At 32.4% G+C, this 17,169-nt stretch overlaps 1 protein-coding gene across 1 annotated transcript; it reads right to left on the bottom strand.

The window, feature by feature from the left end:
- Positions 1–1,113: 1,113 nt before the first annotated feature.
- LOC111048889 lies at positions 1,114–16,907 on the bottom strand. Its single transcript, XM_022334870.2, has 3 exons — positions 16,728–16,907; positions 5,482–5,569; positions 1,114–1,692 (listed from the first exon to the last, which is right to left on the bottom strand). The coding sequence occupies exons 2-3, from the start codon at positions 5,548–5,550 to the stop codon at positions 1,435–1,437; spliced, it is 327 nt and encodes a 108-aa protein (XP_022190562.2). The 5' UTR covers positions 5,551–5,569; positions 16,728–16,907; the 3' UTR covers positions 1,114–1,434.
- Positions 16,908–17,169: the final 262 nt, after the last annotated feature.

Below are 17,169 nucleotides of genomic sequence, written 5' to 3'. Positions count from 1 at the left end.
TACTGTGTAACACTTATTCGAAAAACTTTCTCATGACATTAATTGCTCAATGACTCTTGAACTACCAAACACTAACATCATTACCACGCGCTTCAACCATGTGCGAATATCCCACCAAATAATTAATAGCGGAAATTAACGAAGGTAATCTATATGAACACATCAGTCATTATTTTACCAACCCGGAAGTAATACATACATTACAAAGTAAGAGTGTGATATTTAGTTGTAATCTTGGTTTGATTTAGTTGTCGGCTGATTCAACCTTTAAACATAACCCCTTTAAATATGATACACTAATATAACACTAGGGTGTGGTACATCATAGAATTTTTTATGAATTCCGATCATTTACGAGAATTCTTTCTAGAGGTATTTTCTTTGTTATTTTATTTCGATTGCCTCTGATACCACTATCAGTGTCAAAAACTCCAAACTCCATACAATCATCTGTGAACTCATTTCACAGATGTGAACTCATCAATAGCATCGATTAGCTATTAGCACGGAATAAGGAAACCAGTGTTCTCTACTCCGTGCTATTAGTTATCTTTGGTGCAGATAGCTTAGGGCCGGTTTCCAAGCTCGGGATTTAGCTAAGTTCTAGACTTTAAACAGCTGGAGTCAGAAAATTGGCTTCCCGAAACGGGGCGTAGTGGTAGTTTTTATTATATTCTACATGATTCATTAATGTATTAACAAATTTAGGGCCGGTTTCCGAGCTCGGGATTTAGCTAAGTTCTAGACTTTAAACATCTGGAGTCAGAAAATTGGTTTTCCGAAACGGGGCGTAGTGGTAGTTTTTATGATAATCTTCATTTTCTCATTTCTATAATTGGAAACGTTTTTCCTTGGCAAGATGAAACGATCCTAAATAATTCAAAATAACTAAAACTCAACACTATTTTCTCTTTACTCCATTTTGTGTTCAATTTTCTAGTTTTCCGAAATTTAATTTAAACGTGGACTACGAACTACGCGCCGCTTCGGAAAGCCAATTTTCTGACTCCAGCTGTTTAAAATCTAGAACTTAGCTAGATCCTGAGCTCGGAAACTGGCCCTAATTATAATATATTTTGTTTTCGTAGAATGTTACACAACAATACAACTATAAGAGAGCTATTTACATGTATATTTATTTTGTACAAATTCACAAAAAACAATATTTTAAAAATAAATACAGCTCGATTCTCATGTTTCAAATGGAAATATAAATATCTGGTAAACAATATTTCTCTTGTCTTAACTTCTCCACTATCAGTCTGAGTACGAAAATAAATAAATAATTGAGGAGCAACAATAGATCACGTTCTTGAAAATCAATCAGTGATTGGTACTCTTGAGCAGTGTATGTCAATCCACACGAAATTATATAGTATACAGATTTTGGCATCATAGTAACTTAAATTGGAATTTAAAGGTGATCGGTTTAGGCTACTTATAGTCATCATAATCGTCGTTATAATCATCGTCTCTCTCTCCAAATCCGAAACCATAGTCGTCATTGTCCTCGACACCGGGCGGAACCAACGCCCCATTCGCGAACTCTGAAATACCCTCTTCGAATCCCATCATTTTTGCTACGCCGTAAATAAGTCTTATCACCATCAACCTCATGAAATTGAATAAGTTAGTCTCTCTCGTTTGCCTGAGTGGTTTCAAAATGGCGAAGGGTCCGGCCTGACAAACTTCCTGAAATATCAAATCATCTTATTAGTTTTCATCACAGAGATAGAATATTATCAGACATTTCTATTCAAATCAAATAAGAAGTATGAGGGAGCATTCAGAATATTATCAAACATTTTTATTCAAATCAAAATAATGAGAAGTATGAGAAAGGATTCCAGGAAAATGAATATTGGGAATGTAAAGGAATGAGAAAATGTAGTGAGGAATAATATAAAAATTTGACGAGAGATGATAGTGAATTTGGCCCTCATGGACAAAGTTCGTGTATGAGGAAGTGGTTACTTGTATTTATTAATCTTGATGCGGTATGATATGAGGATAATATACTAACTTAGGGTAGCCCTACGTGGATATCATGTGAGCACGGTTGTCAAGGTGACTGTTTTAGCAACGAACGTTTACAAGTAAATAATTAGTTGAAGTTAGAGTTTTAAGTTGAAGTTAGAGTTTTATGAGATACGTTCAAAGATGATGTTTTATTTTATCTTTAATCTTGTTCAATTTGAAGTTTTAATGAATAAAGTGTAAATTACAAAAGCACATTTACAACAATACAGATTGTTTATGAATGAATATTGGAGTTTCAACTTTATAATTTTTGATATATTAAACTTACGAGTATAAATTAAGTGACAAATGGAAAAGCAACTCAAACAGTTCTTTTAATCCCGTAACGACGTTAATTCATTCATTCTCTATTCATTTATACAATAAGTACATCATCAAAATGATAGAGAGAGAAAAAATAAGGTAACCTTGTGCTATTTCTCTCCCAAATTTAGATAGATCCCAAATTAAAATTTCACTACCATTTTTTGTCACATGGCACACAGTACTCCATAGCTGAATTCTTTCCTACACTTATAAGCATGTATTGAGTGGCTTTTGATGCAAGGTCCTCTCTCGGCCAATGAAGAATTTTAAGTTCAAGGACACAGTCTACGTCCAATCACCTTTCCCTGAGAAAACATCTGATTGATAATATAATCTGCTTCTCGAAGTTTAAACTTTTTGTTTCCTAGAAATTGATAGTAGAGAACAGTATTTTGAATTAAAATAAAATTAAAAAAGTATTTGGCTTTGATAAATTTAAATCGTTTCTTATAATGGATATAGATTATAACAAGTCAGTGTGTAGTGGAAACACGTAGGCCTCCACGATCCTCATAATCAATAATCAAATAATAACAGCTGTGGTTTTTTGTAAAGTGTGAAGTTTTTAGCTCAAAAATTTCTAGTTTAATTCAAAATTTAGACTTTTTGAATGCGGTTAAGTTACTGTTCTAGATTTTTTGATTCTAGAGTCTAATAGTATCTATTTGATTCAAAATTTGCTTGTTCATCTGAGTATTGAAGAGTGTAAATTGTATTTTGAAAAGTGAAAGTGACATAACCAAAATTTTGATTTGGATAGTATAGTATAAATTGGAAATGGGACAGTTTTGGGCATGAGCCTGTTGTGCCTTTCCTCATGTCAAGAGTATTTGTACACAATGTGATAAATAATCAATCAATCAATCCTTGATAAAAACTCCACGATAAAAAAGTTGCATTGCATTAGATCATGAGTATGTGGTGGCAATGCATAGAAAACCCTGCTGTTGAGCAGCTTATAGACGGGAACATTGGAGACGGCAAGTGACTGGCAGCCAGTGACTACGTCACTTTTCATCAACGTTTATTCACAAAACATCGGCCTGGATGGGAGCTGATGGAAGATTAGGCAATGTAGAGATCCACCCACAATAACTTGCCACCTTGACTTATCCTGTCTAAAAGAAGAAGTCGCTTTACAGTCAATTTCAACAAATTAACTGGTCAACAGATTCTAGCAGATTGTGGCGAAAATATAGCCAACCAGTGAGTATAGAATGTAACATTCTATATACGAATGTAATGTAATATGAATGTAATAACATTCTATACGGAATGTAAGATTGTAAATATGAGTATAGAATGTTACATTCTGAATATGAGTATAGAATGATATGAGTATTACATGGGCGTCGATCCTGGGGGGGACACGGGGGACTCGTCCCCCTCAATATTTTATGGTAGAGGCAATGTGCCCCGGGAAAAATTTATTGAAGATTCAAATTATTAGTTGTGAATTGTGAATAAACTGGCCTTGTTGTACGAAATTTTTTTCTTAGTGACGTTTGTATGACAAGAGTGACCAGTGTACAAAGTATTCTATAGTGAGGTCCACGTTATAATGGCAGTGTGTGATTTGCAATGGTGTTGCTATCCTTGTCAATCATTCAACAAGGCAGATGGCGCTATCTCTTTCACGCTTTGCGATGTTGCCACATCGTTTATCAACAATGTAGAAATTCAACTAATTGACAAAATATTTAATCTCAATTATGGAGATTTATTATTACATCTTTAAAAAATATTTTACTGACTAATGGAATATGATTAACTATTTTCAGCAATAATGAACACTTTAATTCATCAGTATACCAGTATGAGCTGTTTGGGTGGCAAGGCTGAAATGTGGCAACCCATTTCTCCTATCTTCCTACACTGACATTATAGCCTGTACATCACTATAGTAGAATCTATATCAATAGATATAGATATTTTGCACAAGAATTTAGTATGAGCATCCCATTTAAGGTGTTCGTTTATTGTGATACCTGAGTATTTTGTTCCTGTAACTCTTTTCAAACCAGGGCAGTTGATCTTTGTAACACAGTTTTAGCTATTAAGTAAAAAATTACAGCTTTGTGTATGGTTATTTAGCTATCCTGCTTTGGTTGGTAATCAAAACAAACAATACAAATAATGCTTGTTTTCTGTAAATAATTTGTATTTAGTAGAACTTAAAACTATTAACTCAGAGTTCAATTTATTTACCCACTAATTTACAACTGCTGAATAAGAGGATTTGAAACAGATTCGAATTAAAATGTACTCCAAAAACCACCATTTTAATAAGCTATTTTTCAAAAAAAAATTCGGTGGTTGGCACCCCCAGATCCCTAGTACGTCCCCCCCAATGTCTAACAGAAATCTACGCCAATGTGAGTATACGAATGTTACATTATAGATATGAGTATAGAATTATATGAGTATATGAATGTTACATTCTATACTCACTGGTGCCAACAATCAAATCTGCTGGAGTTGCTTTTCAACTTCCAACCTACTTTTTTATTGGTCAATGCCATAGCTATCTAGTCTGAAGACTAAGTAAATACATAAAGTATTTCATAAGGGCTACTTGCTTTGTTAGTTGAAAAATAATTCCATAGTACCCTTTTGTTTCAAAAACGTTTTATATAAAACACAATAACAACAAGTTCCGGTACTTTCAATCCCTTTTCAAGTTTTTTTTAATTGAAAATACCGAAACTAGTTGTTTTTGTGTTTATATAATTTTTTTTTAAACAAAAGGTTTGATGGCAGATAATTCCTATAGAACCCTTTTGTTTTTAAAAAAAAATTATATAAAACACAATAACAACTAGTTCGGTATTTTCAATTAAAAAAAACTTGAAAATGGATTGAAAATACCGAAACTAGTTGTTATTGTGTTTTATATAATTTTTTTTAAAAGCAAAAGGGTTCTATAGGAATTATCTGCCATCAAACTTACCAACTTACTACTTGGAAAATGAAACAGCAAAAGTCTCCTTACAAACTCGTACTGCTATTGTAAAATTAATATGCACATTTATTGACTGCACTATAAAAGCTAGATTACAGTAAATCACAGCACTGCTTTTCCACTGGACACTAAATTCGCAACAAATATTTCGATAACAATTATAATTCACTCACCGTAAAGAATAATATCATCCATAATATACAGCTCATAATTCTCAATCGTATTCTCCTGTTGATAGTCATTTTCTTCAGTCAAATGTTTCTGAAAAAAAAACAGAAAGAAATTTCGGTACTAGAAATCAATAGGATAAACTATGGATAATTATATAATAGTATTGAATAATATACACCATGTCTAGTATAGAATCCTCTTTATTATCTCATATTATTTATAATTAGTTAATTACCCACTCTTTATTGAATATATAATACTTATAATAATTACTCATGGAACATAGTCTTCTTATACAAAAATCTTCTGATGAACCACCTTTATATTTATTGATTATCGGGTAACCCGTGCTCCGCAAGGGTCTATTCCACAATTGACAAACTGAAAACTTGACCGAGTGGAATCTTGAAGAATTTTAAGTAGGCCTAGAAACATCCTCGGTTAATCTATATAATTATGCAAAATGTTAAGTTAATTTCAGTCCAGTAGTTTGGACGTGATGATGCATCAAACATAATTTTCCTATCCCGTACGTGTATAAGCCAATTATTTCCTTTTATTGTAGTATAGATAAGTTCTTCAACTTCATATACTAAAATAATAGAGTCACAGAACTCAAATCTTGCTTGGAAACCTTCCTCAACGTAATGCCATCCTGACAAAATTGGGCTGGTTATTAGTTTAGTTACCAATTTTAAACATCTGTTTTGAAAAGTTAGTCTCTCTAGATCACAGTTCTATATTTACATATCGTATGTATTATATTTCAAATATTCATGTCCCATGAATGAAATTCGAACATTAATTCTGAAAACTCTAGAAGGAAAATTATTGAAATTTAGGCTTCGAGGTACACGAGATTGATATTTTTAGAAACTTTTTGCAAAATTTGGAGATCTAAATCATTCCCGTTATCCGGTATGCAATTCACAAGTTGACATGTTTTGATGCGAAGAAACGAACACAACCCTATTCTCTCTTTATATAGATTAGAAACTAATTTCTGTTACGTTGTGGGCAATGTACCAGACATAAGACTTCATAGGATCATATATGAACCATCTACGTTCAACACTAATCCACGATTACATGAAGAAATGATTGCCGCATTTATTATAATGTTTTCAATTCGGGTTTAAATTTAAACGAACGGCTGATCTTCCGTTTAAACCGAGCTGGTGCATATGGGCCTAAGTCTAATCAAGTCTAACAATATTCAATCTTAAATGACAATATAAGACTCAATTAACTATTCTGTAAGTTCATCAACGTGATCCTAATGATTATTTTCACTCGCATGATTAATTAATTAATTTCATGAATGTTTTACCTTCATTCAACAAGCTACTATATACCGTTAAATATCTCGAAGCCTATAGGAACAAAGAAATAGTTTGATTACTATCATGATCCCGATAAGGATGTTACATTATGTGACTGGTCAACTTACTGTTAGGCACAGATAATCATATGGATGTCAGCTGTGACTTCTAAAAGTATACCGTGACATACTAGGACAAACTATCAAAAGCAAGTACGATGCATTGATATTCAGGCGTTGATTCAACGCCAATAACAGAAAGCAAATAGAATTTTAAAACATTCTACTATTTTCTAACTTTCTTTTCCCTTTATATATTTTTGTTCGACCTGTAAAACTATGCATGGAAGCCATTTTTATCGTTTCAATAAATTGATATAATATGCCAACAAATCAAATTATAATCTATGATACAGATTGGAAAATACTTAAATGGTTAATGCAGGAGAATAATTCTTTTAAAATACATATCAAAAAAAGGATTCCCAACTACTATAGTGAGGTTCACGTTATAATGGCAGTGTTTGATTAGCAATGGTATCACTATCCTTGTTTATCAAGCGGATAGCGCTATCTCTTTCTCGCTTTGTTCTGTTGACAGATCGTCTTTTAACAATGTAGAATTAATAATTGATTAAGAAAATATTTCATTTCAATTATGTAAACTCATTATAAAATTATTGAAAAATATAATTTATTGCTTAATAAAATATAATTGATTATTTCAAACAAGAATGAACAGTCAATATTACTTTAATAGACCTGTATCAGCTACCGTCTATAAGGCATTGACAAGACAGAGGTTCGGCAACGTTGTTCTTCTATCTTTCTCCACTGCCACTTCTATCTTTCTCCACTGACTAGAATGAACAGTCAATATTACTTTAATAGACCTGTATCAGCTACCGTCTATAAGGCATTGACAAGACAGAGGTTCGGCAACGTTGTTCTTCTATCTTTCTCCACTGCCATTATAACGTGGACCTCACAATAGTTATCATTAGAATATACTGTCCTTGAGAATAATACCTAGCTCCACTGTTTTGGTGGAATACATACTGAGAAACTCTATAGAATATGCGATAAAAATGTATTGATTCTAACAAAATAATGAGTAGTACTTTGAGCATCAAAGAAGTAAAATGACCACAATAACCGTTCTTTGGACGCCCTTTTTTGTCAACTCTAACCTCCTCCAGCCCTTAAGGCGGTGTAAAGGCTAGAAAAATTTTCTAGTGATGATATTTTTCAAAGTTTTTCGACGTTGTATATCATCAAGCTATCAAAATGAAAAAGTTTTCCCAGGAAAACATTTTTTTTTCGATCATTACTTTTTGAGATATGAGCGCCTAAAGTTCAAATTTTTGGGACAGAACAATTCAAATTCGGTAAGAGATAATTCATGAGATTTAGAGGATTGATTTTTCATGGTATTGCTGATCTAGTAAAACAAAACCTTTCTGCAAATATATTTTTTTTATAAAGTTATTCAATTCACTAAAAATGACCAAAAATAACTCAACAAAAAGTTATTTTTGGTCATTTTTAGGGAATTGAATAATTATATCAAAAATTGATATTTGCAGAAAGTTTTTGTTTTACTAGATCAGCAATACCATGAAAAATCAATCCTCTAAATCTCATGAATTATCTCTTACCGAATTTGAAATGTTCTGTCCCAAAAACTTGAACCTTAGGCGCTCATATTTCAAAAAGTAATGGTCGGAAAAAAATGTTTTCCTGAGGAAACTTTTTCATTTTGATAGCTTGATGATATATAAATCGAAAAACTTTGAAAAATTGTTCAGTAACAGTGTGTGGAGTTGAAAAGGGCTCATTATAGAGGGAGATGATATTATTGAAATGGAAAAATATAAAAATTGAACATTCTATTTTTCTATAAATGTTTTCAAGATTAGGAGTAACTTTTTTAAACGCTGAACCACTACTAAATGAAATTTCGTAGAGCCAAATAGATATTTACTTCAACTAGATATTTCACTTATGATAGAGAAAGCGAAGAGAAGAGGAATAATTAGACAGAGATATGGTGCTTGTTCATTTATGATATCTGAAGTCTTTTCAAAGTTCTGAGTGAATTTCTGGGAAATGACATCAGCACTATTGCAAATAATTGCGCCGTCTAGACTAGTCATGTGGTGCTGTGCAAACAGACACAAACGTAGAGACATAACAACCGATCAACAACCATTCTACAAATCATGCGAATTCTATTTAGCCAGTACAGAGCACAGTTTATTATGTATAATAAGCAACTGAAGGCTGTGCCTGTAGAATAAATTAGTCAAACACTTAAAACAATAAATTAGTCATGCAAAACTCATATTCATCACCATAAATGAATTCTATATTGGATTATTTTTAGAAAAAAAAGATTCACAATTTCAAGTTTTTTAATCCTGAGAATCCCGGCATTAACACTGGAAAATCCCGGGATTGTTAGGTAACAAAAATGGACCGGGATCCCGGGATTGACATCCCTAATCACTACTAAGTGGGTATACTCACTTTAGACTAGGGAACTATTCAAACTATCGCGACTCGAACCACGAAGCGACTCCATATATCAGCGCACTAAGTGAGTGTTTTGTCAACTACGATAATAAAATTTCTGATTAGAAATTTTAAAAAATCTTGAAAAATTCTAAATAATTAAACTATATTGCTATTTTAAAACTAAAACCCAATCCCAAACCTTCCTTCAAGCTCACTTTAAACTTCAAATAATTTCTCCTTAACACTAACCATAAATATCTAATGATAAGACCAGTTTAAATTTCTTGCTGTTCATGAACTTGAGATGCATTTATTGGGCTCAAGACTGGGTTTCAAGGCGACTAGACTGGTCTCCAAGAGACGTAAGACTAAAGCACCCTTTATCTTATTAGGCTATGCCATAGAGAAACAATAGCGTAAGTAGATATCCCATGGTATAGGGCGTTTATGTCGCAACTTTTACTGTTATTTCAAGCCGATTACTGTTGATTATTGTAGAATTTTACTGTTTTGTTGGCGTGAAAGTGTATGAACGGCACAATATGAGAGACTATCAGTGTCACACAGCTTCACGGGAATGAATTACATGAACTATCGGCTTGAGATAACAGTAAGAGTTGCGACATAAACGCCCTATACCATGGGATATCTACTTATGCTATTGTTTCTCTATGGCTATGCTCAATAATGTGAGGTTAGAAATTGAAGTGAAATAGCGTGGATATGAGCGGGTGCACGTTCAAATTGTTTTACATTAAGTTAAATTCCCCATTTTATACAATTAAAAAGAGTTTGATGGAAATAAGCCTTCAATAATACACAATTTTAAATTATAGTAGGTCAAGTTGAAAAGTCCCGAAGACTGGTATCTGCGACTGGAGTCGTACGTACGACTTGAGTCACGCTGCCAGTGTGATTAGGGCCTTTCTTGACACATACTACACTTTACACTTACAATTTACTTACTAAGAATAATATTGTTATTGGAGCACAAAATACAAACTGGGATAGAAAGAAAAATAAAAGTCTAAGTACCCTTTTTGAATTATTTAATCACAACATGTTTCGATCATTGATGCCATTGAAAATGGCATCAATGTTGAAACATGTTGTGATTAAATAATTCAAATTTTTATTATCTTAATATTTCTATTTTTATTACAAATAGCCCTATACAGAAAAGGGATACAAACTGGGCCATTATTCTGAATCATAAACTTGTGTCAGATATATTGTACAATTTCAGAACTGATAATTTCAGATAACTATAAATTATAGTAGTTATTAACTGTACTAATAAGTGAAAAGGGGTTAAGTCACAAAATGTCGATTTTGACTTTCCTACATCTTCTTATTCACAAAAACTTCTTCTTTTTTGGTATAAAGGATTTAAGTCAATGTGGTATTGTTTTCTAGTATTCTCATGGTATAATGGATACATCTCAGAAAAAATCATTCATGTTTGATATGAATGATACTAGTCAACTCATAACCTTTAAGAAGTGGAATTGAATCCAATAGGTATTGATTAAAATGGTACAAGTTAACTTATAACTTAACTTTCAAGAAGAGAAATGAAATTGAATAGGTAATGATATAAATTATACAAGTGAACTTATAACCTTCAAGACGCGACACAACATTTGATAGGGTATTGATATAAATGATACTAATCAAGATCAAAAAGGGTTGAATCATAAATACTTTGATACGAAGGGTTTAAGTCGTACACATTTTTGTTTACACCTGTATAAAAAATTTCAATATGTGAGAAACCATTATTGGACACAGTGAACATGAGAAGAAATATGGAGAGCAACGATTAGCCTTCTAATACTCTCAATAATGATTCATAAATTTCATACAGAATTTTCGAACTTTGTTTTTACTCCTCTAAAAAAACATAAAAACTGACTTAACATCTCTATACTTATCAGTACAGTATTATCACTTCAGGGTTCTAGCCCTAAAGAGACACACTGGGGTGTTTCACACCCCAGGGATTTTTTTTTTCTGTTCTGTAGTTGACAATATCAAACAGATGGGAATTTATGCCCAGTCTAAATTAGGTTTGTAGTATTGTCAACTACTCTCCACCACTTCCAGACAGTAAAAGCATTCTAAAAGGTCACCAGCTCATCTTAGTCTTCGTTTGGGGTGTCTAACACCCCAGAGTGTCTTTTACGTAGGACTTTTATTAAAAAGATTTACTTGTATTGTCACTAAGAATGTGGTATGGGATGATGGATCAGATTGGAATAAATGCTATGATTCTCTACAACTTAAGATTAAAAACAATAAAATGAAGAGACGTGAGTTTTTGATGAAGCTGTCATTGGCAATGAGCAAGCCATTCGTTCAAACCGGATTAGGAGCTCCAACACTTTGGCGGAACATACGTACTTCTAAAATTAGTATAAATATTGATAAGCAGTGCTTTACTTTTGACTTATGTATGCACTTGGAACAAAAATGATTAAGAAATGATGAAGCATGGTATTAGTACTCGTTTTTTCATATTTTTCAAAGAAAAATGCAAAATTAAATTGGGGTGTTCAACACCCCAGTGTGCATAAGGTAAGTGTGTCTCTGTAGGGCTAGAGTTAGATTCTATTAGGAACTGTGCAATATAATAAGAAGCCATTGTAGTGAGAGTAGGTGCACATTGGCTCTCTCCATTAGACTCTCTGGACAACTGGAACTATTTCCAGGAGAATCATTTGAAAATAGTCACATACTACACATACTCAAATAAATCAATGTTGTAGGGTTTTTCCTGTGTATGAGATCTATAAGAAAACTTTCACTTGTGCGTGCATAATGAAAACATCATCAAAAAAACTTGGTGCTTTGCGGGATTTGAACCCACGACTACCGCGGCAGCAGTTATTCAAAGGTTGATTTTCTCTCACAAAGTTTGAACGGCTTCTTCAAGTATGTAATCGCAGTCCACGATATATTTATCAGAATACCATAACTATAAATATTAACATATTGTTTTAGTATCATGAAAAGTCAATATAGGTAGATAATGATTATTTGCTGAGCTGGTCAATTACATTTTTACATTACATGTTGTACATCATTTTAACTTCCTAGAGAATTTAACGAGTTCACCATGATTTTCCCTGAAGAAATAATTATTGGAAGATGAATGATTATAAGTGTGGTCGATTCAATCTAATCAAATATTGGATCAGTGTGATAAAACATAATTTTTCATTCTGAAATGCTAGTGCTGTATCCAATCAAACGCGAGCATTCATTAATCTATAATATAGATCTATATTATAGATCACTTGCAGTGAATGAAAACAAATGCCCTGCGATATAATAAGTTTTAAAAAATTATTGATATGCCATTTTATTGTCTTTTATCTCTAGGGCTTCTTTAATATTAATAAAAATATAAATTTCAGTGATTTTAAAATCACTTGAAAATGGCATTAATGCCCGAAACATTCTGTGACAAAATAATTTAAAAGGGAAAGAATAAGACTTTGATATTGTCAATACCACTTTTATTTATTCGAAAATTAATCCATAATTCAGTACCAGGTTTCATGGTAAAACCTACCACATCTTCAGCTGAACTAACAAGTTTGTTGTTGTTGTTCCTCCAACAACAACAAACTTATTAGTTCAGCTGAAGATGTGGTAGGTTTTACCATGAAACCTGGTACTGGATTATGAATTAATTTTCGAATAAATAAAAGTGGTATTGACTTAGTCTTATTCTTTCAATTATGGTGAAATACCACAACATCTCATACCATATAATCGAATAATTTAAAAGGGTACTGAGATTTATATTTTTATTTAAAATGATCTATTTGTTCGATAGCTGAGCATCAATACGGATTCTGCATCATTTCATCATCACTCTAGAGAAAAATTAAATGATATTTCAATGCAGTAGTGAAAAAATGATTTATAAAATTGAAATTTTATCATGACAAACGTCAAAAATTTTATAGCAATTCTCATTTTCACTTATTCTGCGAGGCATGATTCTTGTCTAAAATGTCATTCTCATTTCAATGAATTCCTGTTTATCACCAAAATTCAGATTCTCATTACAAAAATCGAAAATCACAATAAAAATATATCAGAAAGTGGTTGAGTATCACAGCGAGATATGATGTAGAAAAATATAGGATACAAGTGGACGTGAGTTTCATCTCAAATATCATGTGATCCATATTTTTCTCTCTTTACGCGTAATTTCTATTATCCGATCAAATAATAAATTGAAACTTTATGCTGCAACCACTAGGCTTCATCAGATGTAATTTTTAGAAGTGATCACTCATTGCAGTACAATATTGTCCTCTTCACAAATGTATATAGTTTGTATTATAGGCAATATTTGTTTCATTCATCCCTTAATGTATGATCAGATACTTTATTTTTCACAGTTGAACATCATTATCAATCTGTACAAAATACAATATCTGTTTAGAAATCTGCCTGAAAATCTACGTGATACCGAAGGTGAATCCAACTATTTATAAAAAAATGTTAATGACTGGTTAAAGGAGGCTTGGAGAACGAACATAGAAGAGATAATTCATTCATTGTACAGATAAAGCAAATGTCGTGTAATGATGGTCTGAATTCAACTCTAAATCTTTACATCTTTTATACTCCTTTAAACCTTTTCCGATATTAATATCAGGTTTACCAAAGAATCTAATAGATGCAGGTACGAGGACAATCCAACGTTAGCCAATCATCGTCGAGACCCTCTTCCACACACAGGCTTTGCCTTTATGGAAAGTTTTCATGAAGTTTTTCGAAAAATAATGTTGTATTTTCTGTAACTTCGATATGAATAGCAGTTGGATTTAGTTATTATGGTTAATTATTTTAGTTCAACTGTAAGTTTCATTTATGACTGTTTGGTTGCAGAAGATGTAGCGTAGTTGTATAATTTGAATATTTTGTTCCCTGTTATCATGGATAATAAAAACCAATTGGATTTGATTCATTCATTCATCTTAGTATGGAGAGGTTCCATAAAATTTCTCAGTCCAGTAAATTTGAAGTAAAGTAGTTCCATTAAGATTTCAGTTTTGTGATTTTGAAACATCATAATATATAATATATGAACTAATAAGTGATAATTTCATGTTTATAGAAGTATTTTCTAGAAATAGATTGAATGGTGGGCCCAAAGATTTATTTCTGTCGGTGATAATAATAATAATAATAATATAGAGTGACCTGGCTGGCTCAGGTCTGGTGTCAGAGTTTTCAGGTCGCAACTGATCAATTTCAGGGCCTCTGACATGACCTAACGACTGCTTTTCAGGCAGCCGGGACCGACGGCTTAACGTGTCTCTCCGAAGCACGGATAAACTCTGCAGACAAGGTTTTATTCAAACCATCAACTAAAATTCAATAAGTAATATAAATAGTTTGATCTTTGTAGAACTATTGTTGTCAAACTTTGTAGAAGGAATTCATAGAAACGGATAAACTTTGATATTTCTTCAAACAATGATACTCACTTCATCTGAGATTATTTGAAGCATGTTATTATGAAAGCCAATACGTGATAATTCGATCTTTGTAGAAGTACTTTATTGAAAGAGGTTGAAGGAAAGACTTATCATCTAAGAGACATTAAATAACGAAGGACAGATTCATTTTAAGTGTAATATGAGCTGCAGAGTGCAGACAAGGTGAGATTATTATGATAGAAACTAATGGGAGATCATTATTTTTATGTTCGACAAACAAACTCGAAATGTCATTATTTGATAGGTTTTTCATAGGAACTGAAAAAAAATTAAGAACTTTGATGCTCCTTAAAGATTTAGACGAGCTGTTTGAGATATTTGAAGCTTTATATGAACCAATAAGTGATAATTCAATCTTCATAGAAGTGGGCTATTCCATAGAAACATATAAATTAAGGACTTCTTCTTTGTGGTGATGGGGATGACAAGGTTTCTGGGATATTGAAACCTAATATCAACCAATAAGTGACAATTCAATCGTTATAATAGACTTACTCATGGAAACATATGAATTCAGGATTTTTTAACGATGATATATGATTCAGATTGATTGACTGAGTACTTTAGATCAGACGAAGTGTAATAATTAAGGATTTTTACTTACATGATTCTTTAACGAATATATATGATTCAGATTAATTGATTGAGTACTTAAGAACAGACGAGGTGTGGAGAAATTTTAAAACTTCATATGAACCGAATAAGTAGTGACAATTAAATAGAAGTATCCTACATCATAGGAACCTATCAATGAAGGACCTGAATTCTTCTTAACAGTTATATATATGGCTCAGACGAACTGTATGGGATATTTGAATCTTCATAATGAATCAATAAGTGACAATTGAATATTTATAGAAGTAGGTTGATTCATAGAAACAGATTGATAAAGTTGAAAGGCTTAGTGCCGGTTAAATTTTAACCGTGAATAATTCCATGATAACCAATCAGAGTATTTTCAAAAAAGATTTTCTTCCCGTCTTTTCTTCTCTGATTGGATCTCGTAAAGTTAATCACTGTTAAAATTTAACACACTTTTGTGCAACTAGGCCTTAGAACGTATACACTTGTTTATAAGAAAACAAAGATATTGTCAAATTTCACTATAATATTTATTAAAAACTTTAAACCAGTACCATGATTTCACTGTAAGCTGTACAGCTGATTATGCGTTGGTAAACGTGAAACCATGGCACTGTTTTAAAGTTTTTAATAAATATTATAGTGAAATTTGACAATATCTTTGTTTTTTTATTATGGAGAGATTTTACAACAACACCATCAATTCTACTAATTTTAGTATATACTTGGATTCTTCTTTAACGGTAATTATAAGTTTTAGATGAGATGTCTAAAAATATACGAATGTATGAACTGATTAGTGATCATGTAGTTAGTTGTTTTAGATAATTTTTGACAAGTATATTCATAGATTGATTGATTGATTGAGTACTTTATTTATGTAGATTACAATATATACTGGCTTATACACTTATATACAATAGCTTACAATACAGCAAAATTATAGATGAATTTACATAATATAGACTAAGAAAATAATTATTGAACTGTATATGATATGAAAAAGCAATTTGTGATATAATAACTATAGATAATAATTATATTGTTATGCATGTACATAAATTGGCGGAGCTTTGGACATATCAATGTCCATTCTTCGGAAAGAATATTAAAAATATCCTCCCCACTAACTCTCTACCAAAACGTTAATTTCATTATTTGAACTAAGGATTTATTTATTAATGGAAATATTGAAAAAAATATTAAAAGTTTTAATCAATATGAATATTTAAGAGATACAGATTAATGAAGGATGTGTATGTTTAATGGTGATATACGGAACGGTAGTAATTTGAAGTGATACCTGTGTAAGCGGAAGCCGGTTCTATCCGTAGTGTGAGCAAGCAGTCCTTGAACTAACGGCCGCGACCGTGGACTAGTGAGTAACTGAGTATTGTAGACAGCAATGTACGTGAGTCTGACCTGATAACGGATCGAAGCACCAAGCACCAGCATGCTGTCCAAACACACATTGGTTGGGTCTTTTCCACGAGTGGCATGCCAGATGGCACAGACGTTTACACTAGCAGCAACCTGTCTGTTGACAGTAGTCTCCCCCACTAGACCCGAGGATGTTGCTCAGAGAGTGAGATGAAAGAAAAAGAGAAACCACAAGTGACCTGATGACACATAATCGGGCACGTAGGCTCCAAAACGTTCCTCCGTACGAAAGTCGACTCGAAAATTCCAACAGGAAAACGGTGACGTCATATCGCGAGACTGACCTTCCGCTAAAGCCATTACTT

The sequence above is a fragment of the Nilaparvata lugens genome, chromosome X (genome assembly GCF_014356525.2).
Source record: "Nilaparvata lugens isolate BPH chromosome X, ASM1435652v1, whole genome shotgun sequence".
Classification (NCBI taxonomy): Eukaryota; Metazoa; Arthropoda; class Insecta; order Hemiptera; family Delphacidae; genus Nilaparvata; species Nilaparvata lugens.
Note: the sequence above shows the minus strand (reverse complement) of the source record. Positions and strands in the feature narration are given on the sequence as shown.